This window comes from Bos indicus, chromosome 14, assembly GCF_029378745.1.
Source record: "Bos indicus isolate NIAB-ARS_2022 breed Sahiwal x Tharparkar chromosome 14, NIAB-ARS_B.indTharparkar_mat_pri_1.0, whole genome shotgun sequence".
NCBI lineage: Eukaryota > Metazoa > Chordata > Mammalia > Artiodactyla > Bovidae > Bos > Bos indicus.
The window spans coordinates 1,125,693-1,137,973 of record NC_091773.1 but is presented as its reverse complement, the minus strand read 5'-3'; the positions used below and the strand labels follow the sequence as shown (position 1 = coordinate 1,137,973).

At 56.6% G+C, this 12,281-nt stretch overlaps 1 protein-coding gene across 9 annotated transcripts; it reads right to left on the bottom strand.

The window, feature by feature from the left end:
• Positions 1-1,978: 1,978 nt before the first annotated feature.
• On the bottom strand, positions 1,979-10,994 carry NRBP2 (nuclear receptor binding protein 2). 9 transcript variants are annotated; one of them, XM_070802294.1, is made up of 18 exons: positions 10,559-10,994; positions 9,965-10,087; positions 9,796-9,897; positions 9,607-9,696; positions 9,414-9,454; positions 9,217-9,311; positions 9,047-9,070; positions 8,893-8,976; positions 8,766-8,821; positions 8,576-8,671; positions 7,482-7,614; positions 7,264-7,366; positions 7,113-7,163; positions 6,895-7,051; positions 5,924-5,977; positions 5,750-5,813; positions 5,592-5,647; positions 1,979-3,276 (listed from the first exon to the last, which is right to left on the bottom strand). In XM_070802294.1, exons 1-18 carry the CDS (start codon positions 10,679-10,681, stop codon positions 3,031-3,033), a joined length of 1,698 nt encoding a protein of 565 aa, XP_070658395.1. In that variant the 5' UTR covers positions 10,682-10,994; the 3' UTR covers positions 1,979-3,030. The 9 variants fall into 9 exon arrangements, with proteins under 9 accessions (XP_070658395.1, XP_070658398.1, XP_019829154.2 ...); XM_070802297.1 differs by having other exon boundaries at positions 3,138-3,276; positions 5,928-5,977; XM_019973595.2 differs by lacking the exon at positions 1,979-3,276 and adding an exon at positions 3,637-5,500 and having other exon boundaries at positions 5,928-5,977; positions 10,559-10,993.
• Positions 10,995-12,281: the final 1,287 nt, after the last annotated feature.

Sequence of the window (12,281 nt, the reverse complement as noted above, 5' to 3'; positions counted from 1 at the left end):
CATATCCTTAGAGATATAGGATGTTGCATCAAAGTACATGAACAGATGCTGTTAAAAAAAAAACAAACATTCAGCCAGTGAGAAAGCAGTTACAAATGAAAAATATGAGAGGAAAAGGAAGAGTTAAACAGAGAAGTTGCAAGATAAAGTTGAAATCTTCCAGAACGTATAACAATGAAACCATATAGCTAGAAAACAGACAATGGAGTACTGTCACACTCGTCAGCACTCTGCAGTACTAGAGCCAGCGGGTGCCTCAGAGGCCTCCACAATAGGGTGGGCTGGGGCTGGAAGAGGGGGCTAAAGCACCACTCCCTGGTGCAGCTCTGCCTGTGAAATCGGGCATCGCTGCATTCAGAGTGCTAGTGTGCTGGGCACTGTTCTCGTTCCTTTTCACAGTTAACTTGTGCAAGCTCATGACCACCCCCATGCAATCTGAACCACTGTCTCAGAAGCAGCTGAGTGGCTCCAGAGCCTCTGCCCCTAACCTCTCAGAAAATAAGTCCAACATCTAAGTAAGCATTCCAGAAAAGGAAAGGGGAGAAATCAAAACAGCAAAGAAAACTTCTTAGAACTGAAGGGTTGGGATCTCTGGACAACAGATGAAAGGGAAAGTCATATTGAGTTCTTACTGCAGAGCACAGAGAACTATCAACGTATTCAATATCAAGTGATAAACCATAGTGAAAGAGAATACAGAAGAAAAAAAAAAAACACTTTGCTGTAAAGGAGTAATTAACACAACATTATAAACTGCTATACTTCAATAAAAAATAATAATGGAAGAAAAGCGAGAGAAGGTCTACATCAGAACCTCAGATATGCAGATGACACCACCCTTATGGCAGAAAGTGAAGAGGAATTAAAGAGCCTCTCAATTGAAGGTGAAAGATGAGAGTGAAAAAGCTGGCTTAAAACTCAACGTTCAAAAAACTAAGATCGTGGCATCCGGTCCCATCACTTCATGGTAAATAGATGGGGAAACAATGGAAACAGTGACAGACTATTTTCTTGGGCTCCACAATCACTCTGGACTGGATGATGACTGCAGCCGTGAAATTAAAAGACGGTTGCTCCTTGGAAGGAAAGCAGTGACAAACCTAGACAGCGTATTAAAAAGCAGAGACATTACTTTGCCTGCAAAGGTCCATATAGTCAAAGCTATGGTTTTTCCAGTAGTCATGTACTGATCTGAGAGCTGGACAATGAAAAAGGCTGAGTGCCAAAGAACTGATGCCTTTGAACTGTGGTGCTGAAGAAGACTCTTGAGTCCCTTGGGCAGCAAGGAGATCAAATCAGTCAATCCTAAAGGAAATCAGTCCTGAATATTCATTGGAGGGACTGATGCTGAAGCCGAAGCTCCAATACTTTGGCCACCTGATCCAAAGAGCCGACTCATTTGAAAAGACCCTGATGGTGGGAAAGATTGAAGGCAGAAGGAGAAGGGGATGACAGAGGATGAGATGATTGGAGGGCATCAGTGACTCGATGGGCACGAGTCTGAGCAAACTGGGAGATGGTGATGGACAGGGAGGCCTGGCATGCTGCAGTCCATGGGGTCACAAAGAGTCGGACAAGACTGAGTGACTGAACAACAACATCAGGACACATCGTTGATCCTGCCGGGGACCAGCCCCGGCTGATCCAGGGTATTCGAAGGAGAGACGGCATAGGCGAGGATCAGGATACAATAGCTTCAATTAGATATTAATTAAAGATATAAAGAGTAGTAGAATAAGGATAGCTCAGTAGGAAAATTCAGTGGAGAAAAGAGGCTGAGTAGCTTGGTTTACGCGGGAGACCAATAAAACTTCAAGACAAGAAGTTTGCACCACTTACGTAGGCCGCAGGCGTCCTTCCGTTCTCCCGAAGGAGAGGAGACACTGAGGCCTCCCCGGTCGGACCTTAGAAGCCCAGGCATAATTAGTAAGCATGGTGGGTTCCGCGCTCCAGATGGAGACTCAGCCAGAGTGAGAGAGAGAGCGACATGGGGAGACCAGTATTTCGAGAAACTGATCCCAATTCTTTATTTTCCAGAGTCTGTTTTTATACACTAAGATGTTATACAAAAGTCACGTGGGGACAGCAGTCCTGACTTTTATTAAAGTCAGGTGCTTCACACAAATGTATACAGAGGTCTTAGGGGTGTTACATCATCTTCTGGCCAGGGGGGCCTGCTGACAATTTACGACCCTCTCCTTGTGACAGCGGTCAGTCAATCAGGACACTTATTTCTCCAGGGCTGATTATTCTCAAAACAGACGCCACCCAAGTAAAGTTACATTCCTACAGGGTGAGGGTGTAGTGGGTTTTAGTTAAGGAAAGAATTTACTTAGCCTAAGGTCTAACGTGATTAATATCAAAGGTTAATACTTATTTCTTCTATATATTCATTAATGTGTGTAAGGGCAGGGGATGTGGAGACTTAGCAACAAACATTGGCTCAACAAATGAAAAACCCTTCACCAATACAATTTCTAATCAGCCCATTATACTTATACTAATAGTTTTCTAACTTTTCTAAGGAACCTGTTTTTAGAAGGTTTAAAGCATCTCGTGCCTCTCACGGTTGGGAGGCTGTGAGCAATCACATGTGGCCGGACGAGCCTGTCAGGCAGGCTAGAGAACCTTCAGAGGAGTTTGTAGGTTAAAACACTCTTGTCACACCCAAGAGTTTTTATTGACTGGAGCTCTAGGTTAACTCCTTCTCCGAAAGAGGTGGTGGGGGACAGCCCCCCGTAAAGTCAGAGGTGTAGGTAAGAGCACAAAGTAGTAAAGTAGGCAGGCTCTGGTTATGGGGTAGACGCTCGAGGATTTCCAGGGGGACTCCTGAGGCTCGATCCCGCCTTTGCGTATGTCGAGCCTCCTTCCTCATGACCTTTGCCATGGGCGGAGTACCTCACTCTGGCCCCCAACAGTTGATAATTTCCAAAGCATTCAGGTAAAGAAAAGATCCAGAGAGAAGACATCGCAAAGGTCAGAACTCAGAAAGGCATGGGAATTCTTGGGACTAGAAGCCCAACTTTGCACCTAGTTACACGAACAAGCAGATGTGAATGTAGTGACGGCAAGCTGCAGACTCCGTAAATGAATCAAGGAGGAGGAAATCATGGGCTCCAGCGGAGAGAAAGGAGGTGCTCCAGGACACTGCTGAAGTCGTAGCCCATGCTCACAGCCGGGGCAGGTGGCAGGGTGAGGGGTCCAGGAAAAGATGGAAATAGCACTTATGCAACAAATCCCAAGTTTGAGAGGAGGTTCACACTTCTGCAGGAGAATCTAGGGAGGAATTAATGACATGTATGGAAAACTAAGCCCCCCAAAAGGCAATGATTAACTGCAGGGAAAACAAAAAGTTGTGCAAGGAAGCAAATATTTTCCTAGGACACCTTGTTCTCTGCTGAGACCTGTGGGAGCGAAGCTGTAATAGTGCCCATCACATTGAGATGGCGCTGTGTCAAGGGATGAGGCCAGTGGCCTCCCTTCCCCCCAGAGGACACCCGCAGGTGACAGATAATGTAGAAAAACCGATGAAAAGCAGCGAACGCATGTGTGCGTGTCCTTGTGAAACATGCATTTTAAATGCCTGAAGAAACAGCTAAGAGAGTTGAATTTGCAAAGAATCAGAGTTAGACAGTGTATTTATCAGTTATTTATTATTGACCTAAAAAAATTCCACTTTGAAAATAATAGGTATGTCACTTTGAAGAGATAAAAGTTAAAATGAAAACCTCAACAGACATGAAATGGAGCAGTGCTAGTACTGATCCTTTTGAGTTCAGTTTAATCTCTGACACAATCGGTTATGCACTGGATACTCCCAACTGTTTCAGACGATGCAGAATCAGACAGCTTGGCATCAGGATTTCCAAGTAGATGTGTAAGTTATTTTAAAGCGTAACTTTAAACTGAAAGGTGTTAGGACTTGAATAATTTTGTAGAGTACTGGAACATTTAAAATAACTTGAGATTCACCATATTTTTACATGGAATGTATCTGACATGTCTTGGTAAGGGGTGTTGGTTTGGGGTTTTGGTTGGGGTGATGTGGCAGGTGGGATGACAAAGATCTCCATGTCCTAACCCCCAGAACCTGGGAATATTATTTACTTGGTGAAAAGTATTTTGCACATATGGTTAAGATTAAGGACCATGAGATGGGAGATTATCCCGGATTATCCAGGTGGACCCAACCTAACCACACGAAGCTTTCCTGGCTGCAGAAAACCAGACACACAGTTCAGGAGAAAGACTCAATGCGATGTTTCTGGCTTTGAAGATGGAGGAAGGGGCCATTAGCCAAGGGATCTGGCAGCCTCCAGAAGCTGAGGATGGCCTTCAGTTTAAGCAAGCATGGGAATGGGAACCTTGGCCCCATCACTGCAAGGAACTGAATTCCTGCCCGGTGCCCTGCGTGCTCCTGACACCTGAAGGCTAACAACCTGAAGGAGTAGGAAACGGTTTCTCCCCAAGAACCTCCAGAAAGGAGTGACAAAACCTTGTTGTTAGTCTGATGAGATCTGCGCCAGATTTCTGACCTACAGAACTAATATATGTGTTGGTTTAAGCCACTGAGTTTGTGGTAAAAACCTACAGCAACAACAGAGAACTAATACAGTGGTAGGCTTTTCTTGTTTGACATTTCAAACACTTAGAAACCTGAATGTGCTAAATTTATACATGCGGTTTTAAATGTTCAAGAGTGATTAACTACATTTGCAAATGGAGGGGGCGCTGATATCCCCAGGACCCAGGGAGGTAGCATGAGTAGGGGGGAGCTGGGGAGGAGCAGGGAGGGCATCTGACATGGACCACTCCGGCCAGGGGACGTGGACAGAGAACAGCTCTTTGTGGGGGCTGCAGGAGCCAGAGAGGGGCCCGGAAGTGGGTCTGCCCTGGACGGGGGGCAGGGGGCAAGAGCCATACGAGCTTCCGGGTCATGGCCACGCCCCTCGCCCAGCACGGTGCCCGACACTTGCAGCTGCTTTACCATCAGTTTAAGGTGGTGGTTCCTCGTGTGAGTCAGTGGCACCAACTTGCAATGCAGCGTTTGCCTGGGTGCACAGCTGTCCAGGGTTGACCTCCACCCCTCAGCCCCCAGCACTATGCGTGGTTCCCCGTGCGGCAGCCCCTCCGTGACCACATGGCCAGGAAATTGTGGAAGCTGGCTGCACGGGACATCCTGCTCCTAAGGACACGCAGCAGCTAACCAGCCCCCCAGCACCGGCTCCCTTACCACTGGTGGGCCCGACCCCGCCACCCTCAGCCCCACCCCAGGGCTGTGGGAGCTATGCGAGGGGAGGTTCTCGCTAGCAGGCACACAGGCAGACAGGGACCCTGGTTCCCCACCCAACTGCAGGGGCCAATGCCAAGCTTCCCCAGGGAGCCAAGAGGTTGGCTTCCAGGGGGCTTGGGGCCCTGAGGTGAATCAAGGTCACGGCTGAGCTCCACGGTACTTGAGGAAGGTGCTGTCCAGGAAGGCGGCCAGCTTCGGCCGATCGTCCTGCAGGACGGGAGGGAGGCATGGGGGACGGAGGGGCGCGGCCCACCCTGCCGCCCTCCCAGGCTGGCCGCACCCAGCCCGCACACCTCACCTCGTGGACGAAGCCGTAGTGCACCAGCTCGGCGGCCAGGTCTTGGGCACTGTCGGCTGCGGCGGGGGAAGCCAGGGCATGAGACCTGCAGCGCTGCCTGCCCACCCCCGCCCCCGCCCGGGGTTCCCCCCCCACCTCCACCCCCACCCTCAGCCTACTTGGGAGCAGGTCATAGGTGAGCTGCCGATGAAGCCGGTCCTCCAGCACCAGGAGCAGAGTGAGCTGAGGAGGTGGAGGCAGGAGGGTGTGGTGGGCTCGGGTTGGCCCGGTCCCTCTCCTCCCGCATCGGCATCTCTGCCGGCAGCAGCCCCCGCCCCCCACCCCAAGCTCACGTGCCAGCGCGCCTGGTCCTCGCTCCTTTCCAGGTTACACTGCATCTGGATCACCTGCGGGGAAGACACAGGCCAAGGTCACTCAAAGGCCGGACCTCAACCTCTGGCAGCAAGCTCAAATGCTGCCTCAAAGGGCCAGGCACGGGTAGTAAAGACCAGAGATGGGAAAAATCTCTAAGGGCAAACTAGAAAGCACATCTCACTGCTAGGAGCCTGCCAAAACTTTCAGAGGGGTAGATACTGAAGCTGGAGGATGCTTTAGGATGGTTTCACAGGTGGAGAGAACACCTGGACAAGCTGTGGGAAGGGTAGGAAGAGCAAGATCCTCTGCGACAGGACAGCAGAAGCCCAGGATGCCAGTAAGACCAGGCCTCAGAGTGGGGGGCTGAGGACCTCCGACTGTGCCCCCTATCCAGAACAAGAATTCTGGCTGCATTGTGGAGGGAAGCCAGCAGCAGGCGACCAGGCAAGGGGCTGGTGCAGCATCTCGGTGGGGAACAAAGGAAGCCCAGATCAGGGCAGTAACCACAGAGACACACCCAAGGCCGAAGCCACGGCCTCTGGAAACCGGTGGGTGTGGACATGGAGAGGGAGAGGGGCTGAGGCTGCCCAGGAGTCCCCTGGCCAGGGGGGAGCCTTGCAGGAGGGGCCAGGGGAATCTCAGGGCCTAGGGGCCTTGGAGGAGACACGAGGGCACAGATGTCAGGGAATCCGCAGGCCAAGGAGGTGGGTCAGAGCCGTGTGTGGGGCAAGGGCCTGCAGGAGCCTTTCCTTGCAGAGCCTCTGGGAGAGGGGTCTCTCAGCTTGCACTACTGCCCCCCCCCCCACCCCCCGCCAGGTTCCACAGAGTGATCAGGCAGGACTTGGCCTCCAGCAGCCGGGAGGAGAGCTGGCCCGGCAGACTTGAAGCCCCTGGTAAGGGAGCCTGTCTGGACAGTGGTCAGGTCTGTGCAGCAGGGGTGGAAGCTTACCTTTCTGGTCTCTGAGTCAAAAGGCTCTGGTGTTGGGGTCTTGGCCTTCGGGGCTTCCTCGGTGGGTGGGGCCAGCACACGGGGCAGCCCCAGGGGCCGGGCAGCAGCAAAGTTCATCAGCGGGTAGATCCCATTCCTAGGGACACGGTGCAGGGTGCTGCCAGCTGGGGGTTCAGGCCCGACAGTTGCCCCCTCCCCAGGCTCACTCCAGCCCTCACCTGACGTCCTCCAGGAACTTGTCAAGCTCTAAGCAGGAGACTTCTGAGTACCTGGCGTGGGTGTAAGAAGAACGTGAGGATGGCTGGCCTGGCCAGTGGGGCTGGGCTGGCCAGGAGGAGCAGGGAGGCCTCTGGGCTGCAGGTCACTCACCGCCACTGCAGCGGGGGCCAGGGGGGCCGGGGGATCTCCGCCAGGACTGCGTGCGGGTCCATCGCCTTGGTCTTTTCCTCTACCACATTCTCAGGCATGAGGTCTATGGGCCGCGGGAGCACACAGGCGGCGGGCCCTGAAGCATGGGGTCCTGCCGGGCCTCCTTCTGCAGCCTGACCCCAGGCCCTGGCCCACCCCCAGGCCGACCTGCCCCTCACACTGGTGCTGGATGAAGCAGTGGGCAGCCAGGAGCTTCAGCGAGTGCACCTCGAACAGCACGCGGTGGAAGAGGAGGTTGTGGGCAGAGGGCCGGCGGGCAGGGTCCCGGGCTAGGCAGGAGAGGATGAACTCCTGCGGAGAGGGGGCAGAAGTGGGTGTAGCCTCTATGCTCTGGCCCCAAGCCTCTGGGAGCCTTCATGCAGCTTCCGGCACAGGGAGAGGCATCCTGTTAGCCGCCAGGCCAGGACCTGGGTCTTCAAACAGGACAGTGGAGTCTTCCCGGGGCCCAGAGCTGCCTTTGTTTTCCTTCCAGTAGGCACCCCCGCCCCAGTTTCTGAGGGGGGCTGGCACTGTCATCCCCAAGTGACAGATGAAGACTGCACACTGAGGATAGACACCAGCCCCTGCCTTGGAGCCCAGGCCTGGGCAGAGTGCTGGCAGATCAGCCTGGGCCCCTGAACTCAGAGCAGCCCAGCCTGAGCCCACCTGCCTGCCCTACTTCTGGTGCTGCAAGTCAGGACTGGCTCTGCAGATGGCCTTGAGGGGTGCCTCCCTTGCCCCACATCCAGGCCCTCACTGCCTCTGGGTCCATCCTGGCTCCATGTCTGTCTCAGTCCCACCCAGGCCCCACCAGTCCCAGAGGCCATGGGTTAAGCCAGGTAGTCGCTGAAGTCTGGCCACAGAGGTTGTGGCTGCAGCTTCTGAGCATATGCCGTCTGCACCCACCCACCTTGCCCCCTGGGATCCTCTCAGCCAGTCTCCTGAAAGCTTACAGGCAGGGCCGTGGAGTTGGGCAGACCTAGACATACACTGGCTCCACCATTCACGCTAAAGGCTCTCTGAACCTGTTTCTTTATAAAACTGGCATAAACACTGCGCCCACACTTAAAGCATATCTCTGTGCTCAGAATGTTCCCTCATGCCATCAGGTCTGCCCCGCAACACACCTGCCTGGTAAGGCCCGCCTTGCAGGGGAAGGGCTGGTGCAGCAGCCTGGCTCTGACCTGCACCATCTGCAGGCCTGCCTGAGGCCCCTCACTGCCCAGCCTGGAACACTGACAGCCAACTCACAGGGGCAGGGCGAGCTGCTTACCCGCATGTTGGGGTCGCTCAGCGAGTGCCTGGCACGAGTGATGGCCTCCTCTGTGACCCGGGTGTCCCCATTGGCCTGGATCTCCAGCACAGCCATCTGGGGGGCAGGGCAAGGTCAGGCAGGGGGAAGGGACGGGTGGGGTTGGGGGAGCTAGCTGGGAGGAGGGCCCCAGGCTACACTGGGTTAGTACCTCTAGTGCGCACATCCCAAAGGAGAAGATGTCCACGGCAGTGCCATCAGCAACCTCTGAAAGGGGAGAGCGGGTCAGGACGGGTAAGGCGGATGCAGGGGGCAGGGTGGGGGCCTCCTGGATTCACCTCCATACTCTGGCGGGAAGAAGTGCAGGTTCCGAGGTTCCTCCCGCTCAACACGGATGGGACTTCGAAGATCGTCGGGGAGCGCTACGGGAAAGCAGGGGGTGAGCAGACCGGGCCTCTCCATGGCCCCCCATCCCCCAGAGTCCCCACGCACCGTTGGAGAAGATCCGGTGCCACACTGAGTCGGTCCCCACGGGGAGAAAGAGCAGGTGTCAACGTGACAGGGCGCGCAGCGTCATCAGCCCTGTGTTCCCAACAGGTCCCGCCCGGCCCAGCCTCCCCACCACCCTCTCCTCCTCGCCGCCCCCTCCTCCCCGCCAGCACCGGAGCCAATCTTGATGAGGCCGTTGTGCTGGATGAAGATGGTGTCGCTGGTCAGGTTCCCATGGATGATTGGGGGGCTGCAGGCGTGCAGAAAGCTGGGAGAAGGGGAGAGCCGGTGGAGCTGGGTCAGGGGTGCCAGGAGGCAGGGTGGATGGGGGAGATCGCAGGCAGGTGTTCAGGCAAGCCCAGGCCCTCACCTGAGTGCAGACAGGATCTGTGTGCACCAGCGCTTCCAGGCCTGGCGGTGGATGGACTCCATGAGGTGGGCTCCAAAAGGCAGCTGGGCCTGGGCCGCCTGGCCCAGCCCTGCCCCGTGCCCCTCACTGTCTCTGTCCCCAACAGCATCTGGACCCCAGCCTGGCCCTGACCCACACCAGCCCACTTGCATACCCTGGCATTCATGGCCTTGTGGTTCTTCTTGGTCTTTTTGAGGAATTGCTTGAGGCTGCCTGATGACACATACTCTGTGATGAAGATGACCTGCGAGGCGGCAAACTCACGGGCTCCACCAACAGTGGGTGCCCACAGCCACCCCACCCACTGGTGCCCCACCACCCCATGGCCTGCCCAGGGGCTTACCCGCGCTCGGGACTCTGAGGCGTCCAGCCAGTACTTATGCAGCTTGACAATATTGGGGTGGTCTACCAGGGCCAGCTGCTCAAACATGGTCTGGATCTTCTCCTGGGAAGGGGGGTGCAGTCACCAGGATGATGGGGGTGGGGTGGGGGGGTGGGGCAGCGGGCCTTACCTCGTGGACCAAGAAGGCCTTCCTGTCAGCAAAGTGCAGCTCGTTCCACACCACCTCCACCCCCTCCTCAGTGTCCATGGCCAGGAATGTGCTCTGGACCCCCGGCATGTTTCCCTGATTCACCTGGGGGTGGGGGTGGGGATGGAGGTGGGGGGGCATGAGTGAAGTGTCGGGGGAGGCTCAGTCCCCAGTCACATCCTATCCACCAGCGGGAGGGTGTGAGGCAGGCACTGGTGTTCCAGGGAGAAGCTGGGGACCCAGGAGCAGAGGTGTGGTATCCTGGGGCTGGGCTGTGGGGATTTGGGGCATGCTTCGGGTTTTTTTGAGGATGGTTCCCAGGAGGCTAACAGGTGATCTCAGAGGCATGGGGAGGTGGTCTCGAGAGACTGGCCCTTAAGAAAGAGGGGGTTTCTCACCAGGGCGTGGGGGCCAGGCTAAAGCAGTACGAGCGCGCATCGAGAAGGAGGCCGCCTGCGCGAGGGTTCGGGCAGGTTCCCGGCCTCCTGGCTCCCCCAGAGTGCGCACGGCCCCGCGTGGCCCCAGGGCCCCTCCACCCGAGGTGGGCGGCGCCCCGCTCCGCCCCGCTGTGCCCACCTGCTCCCGCCGCTTCTGCCAGCGGCCGCACGGGCTCTCTTCCAGAATGTCGCTCTCGTCCTCACTCTCGTCCTCCCGTTCCCGCTCCCGGCCCCGCCTCGGCACCAGCTCCGGGGCCGCCATGGCTCGGCCGGTTCAGGCCACCGCCCTGCGCGCGATCCGCCGCCCAGCGCCGCCGCCGCTCTCCGCCCGTCCTGGCCCCGCGCCCAGACGCCCAGCTGGAAGCGGAGCTGCCGCCACCACCCCCTCGAGCCCCCACTCTGGTTCTGGGAATTGGGAGGCGCGGGCACGCGGCCGGCCCGGGGGTGGAGCCCGCCTGCCCCGCCGGAGCCGCCTCCCCGGGCCGGAGCCGAAGCGGAGGCTCCACGCACAAGGCAGAGAGCCCTCGCGGCACCCCGCGGAAGCCCCACCTGTCCCAGCCCTGTGCCCCACCGCATGGAACCCCGCCCCGCCCGATGCCCCGCCCCACGCCCCGCCACACCCACGAAGGCCCCGCCCACTGCACCTAAGGCCTCCCCCGCCAGCCCACAGCCCCGCCCCTCCAGAGGCCCCGCCCGCCTGGGTCCCAGCCAGGCTTCTGCTGGGACGCGCAGCTCTCGGCTGTCCAGGGACCAGCCTTAGCCCGGCGACCCGGGCGCGGGGGTTTCCGTGGCGGCCTGAGGCCAGGTCCGTCGGAACCTCCCCGAACGCGCGCTGGCCTGCGCTCACTGGCCCTGCCCAGCTCTGGAAGCCGCTCGTACTTCCTGCACCGCTTCCGCGCCACACTCCGTCAAGCACATCGGGAAACCTGGCATGGTCCCCAGGCTCCCGCCTTGGAGTGAAGCCAGCGTGGAGCAGGTCGAGGGGCAGCCCGCGTAGCCCGGGGTTGCACCACGAGGGTCTGAGGTCAGGCCACAGAGAAGCGTCCGTCCCTCCTCCCTTAAGGAACACATCTCTCTTAAGGAGACAGAAGAATACCCAAGAGGTAGACTGTAATTGAGTTCAGTTCAGTTCAATTCAGTCAGTCGCTCAGTCATATCCGACTCTTTGCGACCCCATGATTTGCAGCAGACCAGGCCTCCCTGTCCATCACAAACTCCCGGAGTTTACTCAAACTCACGCCTGTAATTAGTGACCCCCAATACTTTCCTGGGCTTCCCTGGTGGCTCAGAGGGTAAAGCGTCTGCCTGCAATGCGGGAGACCCGGTTTGATCCCTGGGTTGGGAAGATCACCTGGAGAAGGAAATGGCAACCCACTCTGGTACTCTGGAAAATCCCATGGAGAAGCCTGGTAGGCTACAGTCCACAGGGTCACAAAAAATCAGACATGACCCAGCGAATTCACTTCACTTTCACTACTTTCCTACTATCTCCTTCCTCTCACCTGCTGGGTTCCCACTCACCCTTCACTTTCTCTTTCTGGGGAGAAAGGCTGTGGACACAGGTACCCACTATCTCTCAACCCTGAGCTCCAGCGTCTCCAGCTCGGTCCAAAGGCCTTCAGCCCTGCTGGTTTCGGAGTCGCCTACTACACCTCGCTCCCCCACCTTCTGCACAGACTTAACTCCACTGCTGTCATCCTGATGGGACAAGCAAAGCTCCCACGTTCCACACTCCACTCACCCAAGGTGATCCTGAGAAAATACCACTCACTGCTCAGAACTCTCTATGAAAATGGAGGAACCAGGAAGACTTGGCCCAATGCCACCTGTGCCAACCAGACACTCTGTGATCAATGTCTGAA

Coding starts and splice junctions, on each gene's coding strand:
- NRBP2 (XM_019973593.2), bottom strand. CDS start 10,681: ATGGCGGCCCCGGAGCTGGTGCCGAGGCGGGGCCGGGAGCGGGAACGG. Junction 8,822..8,892: donor CTTCCCGCCAGAGTATGGAG/GTGAATCCAGGA, acceptor CTCCCCTTTCAG/AGGTTGCTGATGGCACTGCC. Junction 5,648..5,749: donor CACCTATGACCTGCTCCCAA/GTAGGCTGAGGG, acceptor CCCCCGCCGCAG/CCGACAGTGCCCAAGACCTG.